This window comes from Betta splendens, chromosome 12 (genome assembly GCF_900634795.4).
Source record: "Betta splendens chromosome 12, fBetSpl5.4, whole genome shotgun sequence".
Classification (NCBI taxonomy): Eukaryota; Metazoa; Chordata; class Actinopteri; order Anabantiformes; family Osphronemidae; genus Betta; species Betta splendens.
Window position 1 is genome coordinate 12,496,005 of NC_040892.2, and position 18,443 is coordinate 12,514,447.

General features: G+C 44.1%; 1 protein-coding gene across 8 annotated transcripts in view; it reads right to left on the minus strand.

Annotated features, from left to right (window-relative positions):
• Positions 1 to 1,381: 1,381 nt before the first annotated feature.
• The window catches only part of dcc (DCC netrin 1 receptor), a 147,533-nt gene continuing 130,471 nt past the window's right edge, over positions 1,382 to 18,443 (minus strand). For 4 of the 8 annotated variants that reach the window (XM_041073228.2, XM_041073227.2, XM_041073230.2 and 1 more), the window contains exons 27-28: positions 17,419 to 17,724; positions 1,382 to 3,005 (exon numbers count right to left, since the gene is read on the minus strand). In XM_041073228.2, the coding sequence (XP_040929162.1) occupies positions 2,731 to 3,005; positions 17,419 to 17,724 (581 nt within the window). In that variant the 3' untranslated portion in view covers positions 1,382 to 2,730. Of the gene's footprint in view, positions 3,006 to 9,052; positions 9,202 to 11,158; positions 14,843 to 17,418; positions 17,725 to 18,443 lie in introns of those variants that run through there. The other 4 variants (XM_029169851.3, XM_029169855.3, XM_029169854.3 and 1 more) reach the window with 2 other exon arrangements.

Consider the following 18,443-nt stretch of genomic DNA (forward strand, 5'->3'; position numbering starts at 1 on the left):
AGATGTCTCTGTTCCACGAGTCAGCACTGAGACTAAAGGACAGAACGCTGGCGTTCCAGTCTGTTTAACGCCTTCATTTCATTTCATTTGGATCCGGCTTGAACGCGATCGCTCCGAATTAGAACTAAAGCCAGAGTGAAAGGAAACAACGACACCTGACAAGAGCTTCTGCTGTGTGACTGGACCCGTTGTGGACCGGCTCCGGTTCCTCCCTGTTCTCAACGCAGGCAGGACTGGAAATCAGGAAATCAGTCAGTCTGACGGACGGGTTAATAAACACCTGCTTGTGAAAAATAATGTCATTTCTATTGAAACACCATCAGATTGGGCTCTTTTCTCTTCGCACACTCCTCTAAACCCAATCCCACATTCATCGTCCGTCCTCCGCCCTAAAGCAGGAGAGCGACTGAAAAGAGAACGCTCGGATCGAACGTGAACCTCGGAACAGGATGAGAAGCTTGATCCCCCGCATTCGTTCACCTTTCATCCTCGCTCGTTACTTTCCCATTCCCTCCGTCCCCGGGACTTTTCCCCCGCCGCCGCAACGGCCCAGCGAGCGTGAGCTTGAATCATAATATTTGAAACGGCGTTATAATGAATTCCCGGCCTCGTTCCTCTGTGGCGCACACACACACACACACACACACACACACACACACACACACACACACACACTCACTCTCTCACACACACACACTCACTCTCTCACACACACACACTCACACACACACTCCACACACACACACACACACACACACACACACACACACACACACACACACACACACACACACACACACACACACACACACACACACACACACACACACACACACAGAATACCAATTCGGCCGCTGGGCCTCAGCTCCTCCTTCTCTCCCTTAGTGAAAGATAAACACCGTAAACTACAATGTGGCGACACAGTCGGTTATGTGGACTCCTGATGACGGTCGTCCCTCAGTGGATCAATGAGCTTCTGCCTTTCTGCACACTGAAAAATCTATTTTCATACCATTTGGTGGTTGGTTTCTCTAGGATCATATTTTCTACTTATTTATTAATGTCTCTTCATTCAAGGACTTTGGTTAAAACACCAGTTTGAGTCTCCCCATCGGATTCTGCCTCGCTTCGCGTTTTCCTTCCTGCTCTCAGTAAATCACAGGTCAGCGTTAAGGACCTTAAAGGCTGACGCATCAAACCAGACGCTGCCGTTTCACCTTTTTAATCTTGATACGTGTGAAGCCCCCAAGCATCGATAGCAACATGTAGCATTAGGTTCAACTGTGGTTCTAATTGAGGCGGCCCATCACTACGACCTGTGAAGTAGTTCTCTGTGGAAATGTGTTTTAAAAAAACCCTGAACAACAAATGTAAAAATATACTTTGTTGATAATTGTTTATGTTGTTTTCTTGTTTTCCTATAAAAATGGAACCACTTGAAGTAAACTCAGTGAAGCAGCGGCTTTTCCCCACGTGGGCGGTTAAGACTGACAGAGGTACACGCGTGTCTATCTCATAGAAAAGAAGGTGAAGATGAAGCGATAAAACAGTGGAAATCATCATTGACTGCTTGTCTACTATTTCTATAATTATCTCATATCCTGTTGCTCTGTTCCTTCAGTGGCGTCCCAACATCATGACTTCATGTCTCAGTGTTTAGTGACGTTAAATCTTAATTATCTATCAGCATAAGTTGCCTCTGTCTTCGATGGGGACTTCTTTATGTCTCAACTTCCTGGTGGTGGAGTTTATTTGACTGATTCAGTGACTCAATGTGAGGAGTAGGTGTCATAAACAACCCCGTGATCTTTTAACTCTTCTCCACCCATTCAGTAACTGCACTAATATTCATGTACAACTTCTAAAGTTGCGAGGGGGTCGAGGTTGTGGTACGCACAGACAAGCAGGTCCAGCAGCCACGTGTAACACGCATAAAACAGAATCTGTCGCCGGTCATATTTGGTAATGAGACATGAACAAAGACAAAACAAACTTTCCAAGATGTGATTTGGCAACAACACGAGTCCTTGTAGGTTCAGACTGGGGTTAGTCTGGGTTAGGGAGAGTAAAGGCTTAGTCAGGAGCAGCAACAGGCTGAGAGTCTGCAGAGGGGTCAGTGTAGTGTAGGTTCAGGTCCAGATGAGTCCGACTGGTGCAGCGCCGGAGGATGTCACACTTCTTTCTGTCTGGCGAAATCCCATTTAATCCCTTTATCTTTTTGAAGGCTGTGTATCCAGAGGTGGAAGGTTTGTGTGTGTTATGGGAGAAATCCAGTGTTCAGCCCAGAGGTGTGACATGAAGGGGTCGCCTCATGTCGCCCCAGCAGGCCGTCCAGGATCCATGATGTGGCTACACTTTAGCGGCTGAGGAAGTGTTTTAATTCTAACTGTAGGTTCAATGGTGTTTTAAACCAGACGCACATCCTGTTACTGCACAAATAAGAACAACCAAAGTGATGATCATCGTGACAAAACGAGTGAGGTACAGTCACAGTAGCTGAGTATTGGACAACTCAGTGAAAACCCAAAGCAAGGACAAAGCAGGAATCTTAGAACGTTGTCTTTTTTTTTCTTCTTCCTGTTTAATGTTGAGGCGCTCAGCATGAGATGTACCAGTTTCCTGTTTGAGGGTAAAGGATCTGGGCTCTTACAGAATAAGCCCTGGTCCTGTGTTCGGAGTTTGTTCTGCGCTGCCAGTGTGTATCCTCTGTTTAAATCCATCCTGGTCCCATCAAGTACAGCAGATACTAGATGCGACCAGGAGAAAAGCAACAAACTGAGGGCAGCGCAGACAGAAGGTCCACGGAGGCGGGGTCGGGCCCTCATGGACCCGCCGGCCGAAGCCCACAGACACCGCCGGGCCCCGAAGCCGGGTCCGAGAGCGGCGCGTGGCTGAGGGCGGCGGCGGCTCGGAGGTTAGAAGGCAGAGCCGGTGATGGCGTTGAGCTGCTTCATCAGTCCTTCTAGACTCGCCATCTGCTCCGACAGGTCGTCCTGCTCGTAGACCTGAAAGGAAGGAAACGGCACGTTACGCTGCAGGGCTGCTTAATTGTCCTTTACACAGACTAGTCAGATTCAAATCTTACGCTTGGTATTTAAACTACGCTGAGAACAAACAGAAGAGTGACGCAGCTCTGATTTCCATTCTGAGAGTCAAAGCCGGAAAAACAGGGGTTTCACACATGTACAGAATGTGGGACAGCGGCCGCCGTCCATTCATCATCCTGACAGAGGGAGACAGGTTTGAGACCAGCTACAAGTTAAAGGCCCTGTAACTAATTTCAGAAGGTCGCCTGAGAACCAAAACAATCTCAATACCACATGAAGTTGTTCCTGTAAAACTATTTATCTTCTTGCTCCTCTTGTCCTGATTCTTAACCAACGCTAATGTAACAGAGCACATTGCTTCTCTTATTCTCAGTTCAACTTCCTGGTGGTTGGTGGACGGTTGTTCTCTGTGTGGGTCGTAGCAACAACACGGTCCAGGGCGACTGTGAAAAATTACACAAGATGTGACATCAGCTGTTTCTTCCAAAGGGAAGCAGAACGTGAGTTTCCCATCAGCCACAGGTGTCATTACGTCAGTTTACCACCAAAGTGGAACTAGCTGAAGCTCGGGTCCTAAAGAAATAAGCTGCACACTTGGCGAACGCCTCCTGCTTTATTTACAAGCTTTACTTATAGCTTCAGAAGACTCGATCGTGGTCCCTCTGTCCCCAAAGACGCTCACTCCGCTGTTATGAAAAGGCTTCGCCCTGCTCTGTCGTGCTCTGCCGACTGTTGGCTCCATCAGTCCACATCAGACCCAGCTGTCCATCTGTGGTGCTTTGATAACAGGTCGGCTCAGTTGAGCCTGCTGTTAGGATCCATTACGTGCAAAAAGCGAAGCGGCTGCACCGAACCACTGCTGAACGGACGCACATAATACTTCATGCAAACATTTCTCCCAGTTCTATAGCTGGTTCATTTTTCTGGAAGATAATCCATCACAATGAACGTCACATCTGTTTGTCTGTCTGAGCTCGGTTACTATCGTCTTCCGGTGCAGCGCAGACTTTTCTGAACTTATAAATCATTAAAATAAAAGGTGACTTCATGCTGACTGTGATGGATTATTGCTGGGGAGCTAGTTTTCGAGTCTTAAGTTGACGGAACAGAAACCAGCGGCTGCCTGAGGGAAGGAAATCAAAACAGAAGACTGGAAAATAATCAAGTGGAATTCAAAGTTGGCATGATTCACAGGAGATGGGCTAAATCAAGTGTAAAGCCGGTGAGAAAATCCAGGTCGGGCGGGTGTTTTCCTGGGAGTCGGCCACGTCAGACAGAGACGCTGCTGCTGCGTTCCTCTGACGCCTGTGCTTCCGTCCGGCAGACGCAGGATCTGTGTAGCAGCACACGTGGCCGTCGCTCGCTCGCCTCCGTCTGCGCTCGTGGTCGCGTGTAACAGTCAAGTGAGCATCACTGCCTTCCACTCCATCAGTGTGTTACATTAAGCATGGCCTTCATGCAGAGTCGGCCTTTGCAGTTAGAGGAAGAAAATTCAATAATGTCCTCGGTGCGGTGGAAAACCAATAAACGCTCAGAGGAAATATTTCTCACGCTTAATCCAAAAGATTTGTGTCAGTGCAAAAGACCTTCACGTAGCTATAATCCATTAGTGACAAATACAGTTGTCCAGCATCCATAATAATGAATGAATGCATTAATACCAATTCAGACCCTACGTGGGTCTGTGAAATGTTCTTCCACAACAGTTTGAGACTTATTTTCTAGTTTACATGCTGATAAATATTTTGACTAATAATGGTAAGATGCTGCCTGCTTCGTTCTCCCACAGCCAGTTAGGGCCATGATAAGATAATGATGTGGTAATTATGGGGAACGGCTGCATTGTCTTGCTAATTTATGAAGAATTGTTTTATGCTGGGCTTGGGAAGGAGCTAGATGAAGATGAACTGTGAGTAAATAGGGGGTAGGAGGTAATGAGCTCCACTTCCTCCCACCATCATCAACTATTATTTACTGATCTTGATTATGATGCATATAAATTATGTGTGTACAGAGAGAAATAAAAAATGACTGGTGCTGAAATGCATTAGTGTGAATGCATGGGCTCTGTGTTAAGAGCTGTAGGGATCAGAGGTAACGGACAGTGAGTCTTAATAGTTGTGTGATTAAGCTCAGGGGGGGCCTCTTGTCTTTCTGTATTTCTGCAGTCATGCAGTGAAGGCGTCGTGTGAGGACGGAAGCAGACACGAGGCAAATGGCCTGTGAGGAGCAGTGACAGCTCAGCCTCGTTGGAGCCTCTTTCTAATGTCTGTGGGTCCCTGGAGATGTGAAGGTGATCCTCCTCAGGCTCCAGTGGCACTGAACAGGAAACGGGACGAACACGGGCGACGGAGGTTCCGGCTGAGGATCAGGACCCGGAAGCCACAGGACAGAACCAAGGGTCCGACGCCTTCAGTACCGACAAACAGCCAGCGTCCACTCACAGGACAGACGCACCACAGCTGGCGTGTCTGAATGGTTGAGACCAATGGAAGCCTCCCCCCCCGCGCTGCCACGCACTTTATTTGGCTCTAATTTCTTTCATGTAAACTGACATTTCTCCACACAGGTCTGGATAATGAACTCCATGCAGCCTCACACCCAGATCCCCCCTGATGATCCTAAACTAGTTAGACATGATGTGTGGCTTAAATGATGCAATTAGTTTTACTCAGAGGTAAAATTAGAAATTTGTAAATGTTTTATAGGCATGAAAGTAGTCGTTTACCGCTTTAAATTAGGATTTTGACTATTTGATTATTTGCCTGAATCTAATGATGCCATTTCTGATTGACTGACTTTAAAATGGGTTAAAGCTTTTAGCGTGACCAGCCTGAGCCACGTGGGACCTGCTTTTGACTGCTTTCTGCCTCAGGACAACAGTCGTATATAGATTTTTTTATTGCCTCCATTTAAAATGAAATCCGCCGCTACACAAGAAGCTACCATCAGCTGGCAGCAGCTGCTTGTCCGTTCACAAGCAAATACCCATTAACAGCTCCGAGGTTTGAAGCAGCTCTAAAAATATTTGTTCAACTGTATCTGACGTCCTGAGACGCTCATACGTTTCATACTGACAGTCAGTCATCAGGTGTCTCAGCTACTGTACTTCTCCAGCTGTTGAAACTGTTGGAACTGCCCACCTCTGATTAAAGGCATTTGCAGGCGTTTCACAATGCTGATGGAAACTCCACGTTGCATTAGAAAGCCCAGAACAATTGTACTTGAACTAACTAGTTATTAACTGATGGCTTTGAGGCCATTGTTCAAGAAAACCTTCATAGTGCACAGAGTAACATCAAAATTAGATCAAAGTCTGACTAAAGACTTTAAACAGACTAATTAAGAAAACTAGACGTACTACTGGTTCTTTCCACAGGCCACATATCTCAGACACATTGAACAACAGAATAAGAAGCATAATAACGTTTCAAAGCGGAAACCTGCATCTCGTCCACTGGAGAGAAAAGCATCCTGCGCTGAACGAGCCCCAATTTTCAAAGCAGTAAGTGAAGTGATGTCCACAAACATCCAGACTTCTCCCTTACTGGTCTTTATATATGAATAAAGTCATCCATTTTATTTTAATCTTTTACCGTATGGAAGTTAAAGGGCAAACAAAAGCAGCCGGTTTGTCTTATATCTCTGCATCTTCTGACCTTCCACTTTCACTCTGAATGAGACCATGGAAGCTCATCTAGAAGCCGCCCGCTGCCATTATACTTCCCACTTAGCGCAGACAAAGACTCCTGCAAAAGTCATAAACGTGTGAAAGCCGGCCACAGAGAAACCCGACGACCCCCTGATCTCATTTAGCCACTGCTAACGGCGGCGCGTCACTGAGTCAGTAACTGTTTCATTGATGGGATAAAATGTGTGTTGATGCTCCATCTTCCACTCTTACATGCTGTTATCTCTGCCGGCCTGCTGACCTGGATTCACACTCCTCAATAATCCATCAGAGATTCATCCCAGCGCAGCGGAGCAGCCTCTAAACGCAGCTTCACAGACACACATCCAAAAGTCTGCTTTTACAGATTCAAGCTCTATTTCCCATTTTTCCGTCTTCCGCCTGAACATTCTCCACCAGCACCAACATGGTTCTGGTGGTTAAACGGTTAAACCTCCTCTGGTTCATGAGATGTACAGATGTATTAGAGTGAACTGAATGCACAGTTGACGTTTAACGTCATTCTGCTGCATTGTGCAAAAGTACAAATACAGATTCTTATGACGTCGCTAAGAAAAGCTCATTCTGAATGAGGATAGAAGTTGAGCTGCCGTCATTCATTACCCTGTTGGTTTCTAAGGGATTACAGGTGTAACAGGTACCTGTTGAATGTGAAGGTAATCATAACAACCACTCTAATGGGTCATCCATAAGGACAGAATAGAGACAAACCACACACAGGCTGCATAGATTAAGATCTTACAATTACAGGAGAATGACTTTAAATCTGCAGGACAAGTAAGAAATGTCTTCAGCTGCTCACTTTTATGATTTACGTCTCCGGGGCCACATTGGTGACTTGCTGCGTTACAGCAGCTCAACTGTGGTTTGAGAAGATTCCTCTGACACGAGGAGGAAAAGACGTGGGTCCTGAAGAAAAGTAAAATCTGTCTTTTACACTTTGGGTTCGTTCAAAAATAGGTTATTTTATAAATACTGTATGTTAATTTAAGTCAGGAAGGAAACAGCACAACTCTGCTTTCAGACAAAGTGCAACTATCACAAACTTCGTGCTCTGCTGCTGCTGATGTGTGAGGTTAAAGGAGGACTATGTGGGGACCTGCTGTTCAGACCACACGAGGCTGACGCCTTAGGGGACAGACGCCAACTGGCTGATTTAGACGCACAATTAAACCAGAGTAGAGGAATAAGCAGCTGGGCCACGTCTGCTGCACCAAACACAAACCCGAGCAACAAATGAAAACGAATCCTCTGAGTCCAGATCTCTGTGTTTCTATCAGACTGTTCCCCGGTTCTCTCACTTTAAATGCAGCATCTCGGCGTCATAGAGGCTCCACTGTGGTGGACGTCCATCAGTTACTCACTCTGTCGCTACACATTAGCCAGCTGTGCACGTGTGTAAATGTGTGTGATGGACCAGAGGGATGATGGGAAAAGACCAGATCAATTACAGCGATAGAGCAGCAGATGAAGAGAGGCCTGGTGACATTTAACCCCCCCTCCCCTCTGGCACCCCTCCTCCCTTCCTTTCCTCGCTTCCTTCCTCTCCTTCTTTGCCTCATGCTCTTCTCTTCTCTAAGGCGATGCCTTGGGCTTCCCCGTCCTCACACCTGTCCTGTCCTTGTTGCTCTCCTCTCATCCTTTCTCCTCATCTAATTTGTCCCTCCTCACTTCCATCTCTTCCTCTTGTGTCCCTCGTGAAGAGTCCCTTTTTACCCGTTGCTATGGTGATGCCTCCTCGTGTCCTATCGTCATTGAGTCACATATGAATATTTAACAAGTCCTGATGTCCACTGTCCGTCTACATTATTCCTCTCCTTGTAATCCCCCGCTTTGCCTTTTCTGGTCCCCCCCTCTTTAGTCTAATCTAATCTAATTCATTCTTCCTCCTCATCCGCTAATTCTTTGTCTTCTCCTCCTCTTCTTTTTTCACCTCCTCTCTCTTCTACCCTGTTTCCTCCTTTTATTAATCTCTACTCTACTTACCCTAACCAGTAACTTGTGGCAATAAACTAACAAACTGTGTGTGTGTGTTTGTTTGTGTGTGCTTCTCTGCTTGTTTTTCTCCTTTTCCTCTCCTAATATTTAAAAACAATGTTAATATAAGTCTTACTCCTCCAGCTATGTCAGAATAGAAATGTCAGTAAGCAGATGTTTATGGCTGTTTAGAGTCAACAATAAGACCAGAAAGGATTGTTTTTCTATTTTACCCTCAAATGTCCAATAATGGTCCAAAGTTTCAATAGGATGAGACATGCCACACGCCACCTCTTCCTCCTTGTTTGTTTGTCTGCTTTTCCCCTCTGGGACTTACGTTGGCAGCCGAGTCCTCGGCGGGTTTTGTTCCTCCGTCGTCTGGTAAGTCTGGCGCCGTGGGGACGGAGACGGGCAGCAGAGGTGAGCGAGCCTTGCCGGCCTGACCCAGAGACGCGGTCTTCACCTGGGGCTTCGGGAGGCTGGCACCTGGGCAACACACGAAAGGGCTGAAAGCAGCAGACCTGGGACAGCAAAGAACTCAGAAGCTCATAGTTTTGTTGTGCTGTCATTAATCATTCTGACTGTGTGTCATTAATTCCTGGATCATCAGGTCTGTCCCCATCACATATTCATTTCAGAGCTGTTGTTCATGTTCATGTGAGCGTGGTTGACTAATGAAACCACTGAACAGTAAACAGATCTGAACCTTTCAGTCCAACAACATAAACAAGTAACTCGATAAACAAACAAATCAAGCAGGGAACAAATTTACCAGGTGTCACAGAGAGCAAACATTCGAGTCCTGAAATAAACAGCTCATTAAACAAAAAGAAGGAATCAGCTCAGTTCCTTCCTCCGTACGATGGATGCCTGAGCATTTCTAGTTTAAGGCTTCTTATTTAAAGAAAAGCTGAGATGGAGGAGGAATCACAGAAGACAAAGAGACATGTCTGCTTTTTAATCTTCACGTCTGATTCGCTGAAGAGCCTCCTCATGTCTGAACACACCCCAAGGCTGCTGCTACCGACGATCTTCACATCCGGATCAATAACAGAAACAAAACACCTGCATCAGGTTTGATACTGGCAGATCCCAGAGCAGGGGAGGGCTGAGCTGAACACAGCAGGTGGAATAGTGTAAAACTGGATAATGTGTGGCAAACAAAGTTTAAATAGTCAATTCACCAGTGGATGAACAACATGAGCATCAGTGCAGCTAAAAGCTCAAATGCTGTTTAGGCAGCACTGCTCCATCCTCAAAATAAATTACACAATAATCAGTATTACAGTCAACAAAGACATGGGATGAGAAGATAAATGAAGTACACTGTTGGATCGTTTTATATAAAGCTATTGAATACTAAACTGCTACTTTTCGAACATGTCACTGACTCAAAATAAACGTTGTCTTAAATTCAGACCACAGGTCTGTGTGTTAGTGCACATGCGTCATAGTAGGACGATGTGCTGTGAACTCACCTACTCACATTATCAGGTGACGTGCTGTGTGTCGGAGACATGGCAACCACGCGCAGTGCAAGTGGCCAATAAACACAGTAGTAACACACACTCTTAGGTGCAGCGGCTGTAACCTGTTGTTTCTTCTCTGTACATTTGGTAGCATATACTGTAGCAGTGATTAATCCCCCTTAGTGTGTGTGTGTGTGTGTGTGTGTGTGTGTGTGTGTGTGGCGTCGTCGTGATTGTAAGTGACACTACTACTACAAACCTGTGAACCACCTGTAAATGGTTAGGAAGACTTTATTCAGTTTCTCCTAACAGAGCTTTAAGTACAACAAACACTACATTTTAAGAACTATACATGACTTCTTCCTGCTTGAACAGGACTTTTAAATCTTTTTCTCTGTTCTACTTTCTCAGCTTAGTTACTACATTTCTTCAAGCTTGTGCTTGAAGTTTTTTTACAACTGCGATTTTGTTTACTGGAGTCAAACAGATGAGATGAGACAAATGTAGACTATGTGACACAGTGTGAACCTTTTAAAGCCCCACTGGTTCCTTTAGAAACTAAAACATGGTCGTGATCAGATGAGGAATCTCTCTTCAAACCCAATAGAAAAAAGGCCGCGTTGCATAAGAATTTGATTCCTTTTGTGCTCTACAAACCAAGAAAGAAGCAGGAGCGTGTGCTTCATGGCCCCCTGCGGAGTATAAAGAGCTCCTTCCAACGGCTGAATGATGCTCTCTGCTGAGCTGTAAACGACCTGTAAAAAAACTAAATAATCCACAGCAGCTGGGAACAATAAAGTCAAGTACAAATGCCTCCATTACAGCTCGTCTCCTGTGGAGACCAACACTTCTTGTAATGTAGTTAACCTGTACATCAGCATAATTACTGTATATGGTTCAGTTTGTGCTTTATGCTGATTTGAATTCTTGTGTAAAGTTGTTTCAGTCACAAGCTACAAAATGTAGCTGCTTGTTTTAATATCACTTTCAACCCAAAGAACCATCTTACTTCATTTATGCAATTTTATTAGCATATTTGAGTCTAGTAATTTGACCTTTGTATTATTTTATAGCTGAATAGTGGAACAAAGACACATTTAAAACTCTTTGAATGATTATGTTAAATCACAGAAAGGCCTCGTAGAAGCCAGATTGCTGCCATTGCTGGTGGACATATGGGAAGACTGGGCCAGGCTAGAACCACCAGAACTCAGCGAGTATCAGGAATACTTTTACACATGTATGTTAGAGGAGGCAGCAGCTAAGCGACGCAACCTTTCATCTGAATGGGGTCGGCCTGTGTAGTTATTTACACCCATCTGAGATCTGACTGCAGTGTAAACAACGACTCTGTGGCAGATCACAGATTGATTGCATGTACTGTATAAATGAGGTTCTTCCCTCAGAACATAATTTACACTTTTGCCCCAAGAGCTGTAGGAATCTATGAATATGTAAGTTGCTTCACCACTTTCCCTCCAACTACATCATAGGCCCGAACGGGCGAGTGGCTGGAGACGCTGGTTTGCCATGTTTCCACTCCTCTACTTTATTTTCACATTGACCTTGTGTGGCTGTGAATTTCTGTTTGTTTGTAAATGTGGTGACGAAATCCAAGCCAGGTTCACTTCAAAGCGAGACACAACCAAATGTGTTTGTATGACTTCTCAGCACGCTGCTGTCAGACTGAATCTGAACTTGACATAGCTCCAAAAAAAAAAAACAACAAAAAAAAAAACTTTGTTGAAATACACAATGAGCTGCAGCAGAACAGAGATGAAGCAAAGGTTACATATCCACAGTAGAGAAAGCCATAAAAGAGAGTTTCACGGTGCCTGGCTCACCCTCGGGGGGTTTGTCAGTGAGACGAGGGGGCGGAGGGGTGGAGGGGGACTGGCAGCTCATCTGCTCACAGAGGTGGATATATTTACCAGACAAGCTGGAGTGGAGGTGTGAAATGCCTGACGGGGTTCACAGCCGTCTGTTTCTGGGTCGAAGGCAAACATGGAGAGATTTACAGCGATAGAAGGTGAAGATGGAGGGGGCGGGGTTATTGATCCTTAGGACAGTTTGAAGTAAATACAGTAAAAGATGAAAAGCGTCTTTGAGGAAATGTTGCGTCTCCGAGGGGAGCGGGCCGGCGTCTTATCCGCTCTCCACAGCGCTGAGGTGCGTTCCAGTCTGCCCGTTTTATCTCTGTTTGTTCTGTGACTGTCTACACGTCGGTGCAGCCGTGTAGCTCTGACGGCTGCAGTCTGGCCAAGAGGTAAAGGTTTAGTGAACTTCTGGGAAACAGCCCCCACTATGTTCCAGAAAGGCAGCCTGGGCCTGTTTATTTGTGCAGGAATCATTTAGCAGCCTTTCGTGTCAGGGTTTACTTTGTATATCACACGTTGGTTGAAAATTTTCACAAAAATTGACGTCATTTACTCTCTCTTGTGTTTGCTCTTATCCATTTTTGAGCCAATCAGGAAATTTTTGTTCGATAAGAAAGATGTTTACTGTAAGACTGAAGTGGCAGTAGAGTTTCCATGTAGAACAGACTGAGTCACATGCTAGTTTAAGTATCTTCTCATGATCTTTTTTTGGGGGGTATTCCGTTATTAATATTTTGTTTTTTGTCATTATTAGCGTCCTAAATGTGGGATCAGCAGAAATGAACTTCCTGATTTGAATGGAGCTTTATGTGTGGCGCCTGTGCGGTCCTTTGATACACAAAGGCCTTGGCGCACATTCTACAAAGATCACTGCGTCTGATTAAACTGCTGATTAAAGATCAAATGTTCTCCAATCTCCTCCACAGTTCCAGCTTTGCTTCATGCATCAAGACTCAAAGTGCTCACAAAACCTTTTGCAGCTGGATTTCTTGGCAGCTGGGAGATAAACGTGGAGTGGGAATTATCAGGTCACATAAATATGTGAGATCCACCTGGATGTGGTCCAGGTTTAAGGTTGTGTTCATACGTCCTTTGTGTGGAGCATGTTCCACTCTATATTAATGTGGATTGTAATGGTTTTGTTGACCCTCTGACCTTTCCTCTGGTGACAAAGTAATGCAGGTTTGGAGCAACATGGAGAGCGAACACTGCGCCCTCTAGAAAATAATAAAATGTGAAGCTCTCCATTTGAGAAGGACAAAAAAAATAGCATAGGTTTCAATCTTTCTCTCTTTGTCCTACGTGGTCGCCCAAATGCAACAGATAACCTTTTAAAACTGTCTTAAAGCTTTTCATTGGTAATGACGCTTGTCCTCCAAGGCAAGATGAAGGCGTACACTTAAAAATATCCATCACAGCTGACTCTAGCTGCCTCCAGCTGCAGCTGAAATGTCTTTTATTAGTATCAGACGTTGAGTCAGACAATCCCATTACGGCTCCCAGCATTAAACCACACATTTAGGCCAGTTTAGATGAATAACTGCCCTCCATCATGCTTTACTCTGCGGATGGAGCTTTGGAGACTCAATTTAAAAAGTGAAGAAGGTCTCTCTTTAAAAATTGATACAAACTAAGGCAGGACGGTGTTTCTGGGCTCCATTAAGAAGCAAACCCGCTCCTCTCTTATTCAAGTGCAGATGTTTACGCTGTTGACAATATTTTTTTTCAACTCGGGTTTTTCTAGCAGCAGTATATTTGTACTTCGTTTCTGGCAGATGTTAACCTTGTATGTCTCACATGATACATGTTTTTAACTGGACTGTCATTTATTCAGGGTTACATGTTTCTAGTTTTGACCAGCTCCTTTTAAAGTATCAGAAAACATTATTTTACTGCTTACATTTAGTTTTCCTTCACTTCTACACTCTTAGATTTTGCTGTTTACTACTTTTAACTTACTTAAAAGGTTCAACAATATATTTCTGTAATTGCCAAATGCAGTACATTGCTGTATTAATTTCATTGAAAATAAATGTCTTTTAACGGCATTCTACAGCATAATTTTACTTTGAGGAGTGAAAACAGTAATTCAGTAATACATATGCTCAGCTAAATGATGTAAGTTTTAGGCAGAGATGTCTAAATTTCAAAATTAAGACAAAAGCACTAAAGGGAGGAAGGGTAATAGCTTCTCTGTCTTAAAAGAAAATAGTGACATTGCAAACTGGTACTGGACTTTTTATTGTTATCGTGCAAATTACATGATGCTTTTAAATTTGCATTGTCTTCAACCTTTAGTACCTGCATAACTTGAATGAACACAGCTGTTTGTGTAGGTTGCTGGGCTTATTTAACATAAATGTGAGTATTTAGAGCTAATCTGTAAATGAATATTTATTGTTGAAACTATTTTTCCTAGGTTTCAGGTAAAACACCAGCCAGCTGTATTCATGGCTGGATGGTCAGTATTGAGGGGCATGTCATTTGTGAGAGCTTCCAGCTAGTTTTGTGTCTGGGCATGCTGCTGACTTTTCTTTTTTGCACCTTCAATTTGTGTGTTTGCAATAAGGGGTTGCTCTATTCTATTAGGTTACATACCACAGGAAATAAATGGTCAATGCTAAAATTAATGTGTTGTGTAAATGGTTTATGTCATTATCAGTATCTCACTGTGCAAGAAAATTGTATAAACTTTAACTCTTAACATACAGATGTATTTCAGAGGGTTCATCGGGATCAATCCTGAGAGGAGCAACAAGGCTTCACAAGGCAAGGTCCTGTCTGAAAGAACAGGAAAGATCATTTAGAAAAAGATGATCTCAGACAAACCCTCATGTCTCCAGTCTACTAAAGAAACAAATGGACTTTGAACGGGACTTTATATAAGTAATACATCTGTACTCTTTCATGTTAGCTATGATTGTGAGTTCTTCTTTGAACATTAATTCAGATTCACACTAAGCCTTTTATTTACAGGTTTATGTCATTTAGTCTGTCACTTGCTGTTTGTTTGTTTTTCACAAGGCCTTACTTCGGTCATTCAAGTAAAACCTTAATTCAGTGGTGTCCAGTCCTGCTCCTCAAAGGTCACTGTGCTGCTTCTTTTTGAACTCTGCCCACTGCTGATCACCTGGATTAGGGCTGTGCTGCCAGTCAAAAGCTGTAAGTGCAGGAATGGTTGAAAAAACAACTGGGAAAGATGCCCATCGATGAGCAGGAGTGGACAACCCTGCCTTTAGTAATGCACTCAGCCACTTCAGTTATGTAGTTATACAGTGACACACTTGTGTATAACTTTAACGTTTTAGACTTCAGACAGACACTTATATGATGAAAAACATTTTGAGGCTTAGTTATTGCATCAATATATAAATATACATCATCTAGAAAGATGAAAATGCTGCAAAATATTGCCCACTATTTTACTGTTCACACAATACACAGTAAACAATAACAGCTTTTTACTGTATTTACTAAAAACAGCACCATAATGTAAATTTTAGCTACATTAAAGCTAAATAATGTGCTGCTTGTACTTTACTGTGTTTTAACAGGAAAAAGTTGAGTAGTCTCATATACTGTGTATTTACTCAGACAAGTAATAGCCTCCTCTTCTCCTTTTCTCTACAAGTATTAAAAGGATTCAAATGTACATAATTTCCATACAAAGCTCTTTTTTATGGCTCTCTCTCCTACCATTAATCTACTGTAGCCACAAGCTGTTCTGCTGCATTCTGTCCTTACACAGACTAACTAAACTTTTTAGGCAGTGTAAAATAAACACAGCTAACGTGTTCTTTATGATGCAGCCTTTATCCAATGTTACTGCATGTTTAAATGATTTCATACAACACTGGAAAAGGCATAACTCCAGCCTGGCATCCACCTCCAGACCCAGAAATGGAGCCCAGACCAAACATTCCAGGCTCAGTCAGACAGTTCACAAAAATGATCAGTTAACAAGCTTCACTCTCTTCATTACTCTGCCCTCTGTCTTCCTCTCCTCTCACCACAACAGTCCAATTAAATCATGAAAACACTGCTTCCATCTCACTGAGGGAGTCACTGAGTCAGCCACGCAAACAAAGCCCGGACTTTAAACACCATCATTCACTACTTTTCCCGTCCTTCAATGAGAGCTGGAGGGGGTTGATGGAGGTAGTGCTGCGTGTCTCAGAGGCTTTGTGTTGAGGAAAATAAGGGGGTGAGGGTTGTGGGGGGTCACAGGGTGAGTGGAAGGTCTCTGGGAGTTGAGCCGAGCTTTGCCACAGGCTCACAATTGCTGAGCGAAAGGTTTCCAGAAGCCAAAAATCAATGTTAATCTGAGGCCACCTGGGCGTGTAAACAGAACCATAATGAAAGTATATTTAAGCCCCCCCCCCACGCACACAACTAGAAGAACAACACACACACACACACACACACACACACACACACACACACACACACACACACACACACACACACACACACACACACACACACACACACACACACACACACACACACACAATGGTTTTGTTCTCTGTTGCTGTTGTAGATGCAACAGGAAGTTCTAAAGAGATAGAGGACAGAAAGAATAAGGGGCTATTTTCAAATAGACAAATTACCTTCTATTGTTAACCCCTTTTATATTTTATATTGTATATTTACATGTTGTTTTATTCAGATATACTCTGCTACTTATTTCATCTTGGCATCTCAAGATTATTTGCTGTTTAGATAAAAGGTACAATAAACTGGACTATTTGGCTCAGTGACTATGTGTATTGTAGGTAAAGATAACTGAGCTACGCTTCTTCCAATACCTGTAGCGATGTAGGCCTTGATACAGAGAAATAGAATGAGGGGTACATTTCAACCCAAAGTCGGCCTCTAACTAGAGAGTACTATGGCTTAAGTTTGCCACCAAGATTCATGAAAAAGACTAAATATAAAATAGGGTTGTTTTTATCATATATAACAGATAGGAAAGAGTCACATCTGTGAACATAGAAAGAGACAGGTAACATAGAGAGAGAACAGGAAGAGGTCAGAACAGATCGGATTGAACCCTCTGGCAACTGTCAAGGCCAGTTACAGCATATCCTTTGTAAACACACACACACAAACCATGTAGCAGCCTGAGGCTAACGCATTTAGCATCTGTGTATTAAATATTAACCAAAGCGCAGGCGCTCAATGGAGGGAGATAGAGTTTTACAAGTTTTTGCTGAAATGTGACAAAACAATTAGCAATCGAGTGGAGCCTCAGTGGCAGCTACAGGGAATGGAACCAGCACTTTGGCACTGAGTTCACCTTTCAGCCTGTGGGTGGGAGAGAGGTCACAAGAAATGTGACAAACAGCTGCACTCACTTGACTGAGGCATCATGGAGGTGTACACCTTAGGATCGATGGTCCCCATAGGCGGGGGCAGCAGCGGGTTGGTGAAGCTTCGTAGCGGGTGGGAGGGCCGCACACAGGCCGTTGGGATGGTCCGACTGCTGCCTGTCTGGGGCTCCTCCACTACGGAGGCGGCGGCAGCCGGGGCTCCTGGAACCAGGCCGACCCCGGGAACGTGCTCCACAGGAGGCGCGGCGGAGCCGGGCAGGAGGGGGGGGGCCTGCTGCGGTGGAGGCTGCTGCTGGAGGAGAGGATTGGTGGAGGCATCTGAGGGCATCGCTGAGAGTAAAAGCAGAGCAAAGGGGGGTGAACAACACTATTGGGATGAAAGGAGACACGATAAGGATGTGAAATTTAAGAATCAGAATGAAGAGGGGACAAAACGTCCAATTAGTCGGCATCACAGACACATTTATGAGGAGCAACCACTTACCAGGAGAAGAGCACTGAATATATGGAGAAAAACAAACTTCAAACGTGTAACAAAATCCTTAAGAGCTTCAGTGTTTTTTCAGTTTTTGCTTTGAAGAGAAAATGGGCCACTATTGTTTAAATGACTGCTGCAAGAAGGCTGAACAAGTGAATACGCATTTCTGTCTGGGATGTTAATAAAAGTACTGTCCCCGTGGTAAAACTCCCCTCGCTGTGATTCTTGTTGAACACCACACAGGTATTCTGATGTGCCCTGAAAGATGCTCTGATCAGACCTGTCACAGCGAGTCAGATTAGGAAGTGAGGACAAACAGTAATTCCCCTGGAGTCGCTGTGTTCCTCCTCTGTGTTTAACGCAGGACACAAAGGAGGAAAATAGGGGAAAATCTGAGGAGAGGAAGGTACATAGTTAAGGGGCTCAAAAGGAAACTCAGACCAACTACTGCGTTGTCTCACACAAAGAAATAACTGTAAATAGAGGAAGAACTAGGACTGAAGATATATGAACAGTAAACAAAGCAGCAGTTGGTTCCGTTGATAAGTATTTTGAAGAAATGGTTTCAAAC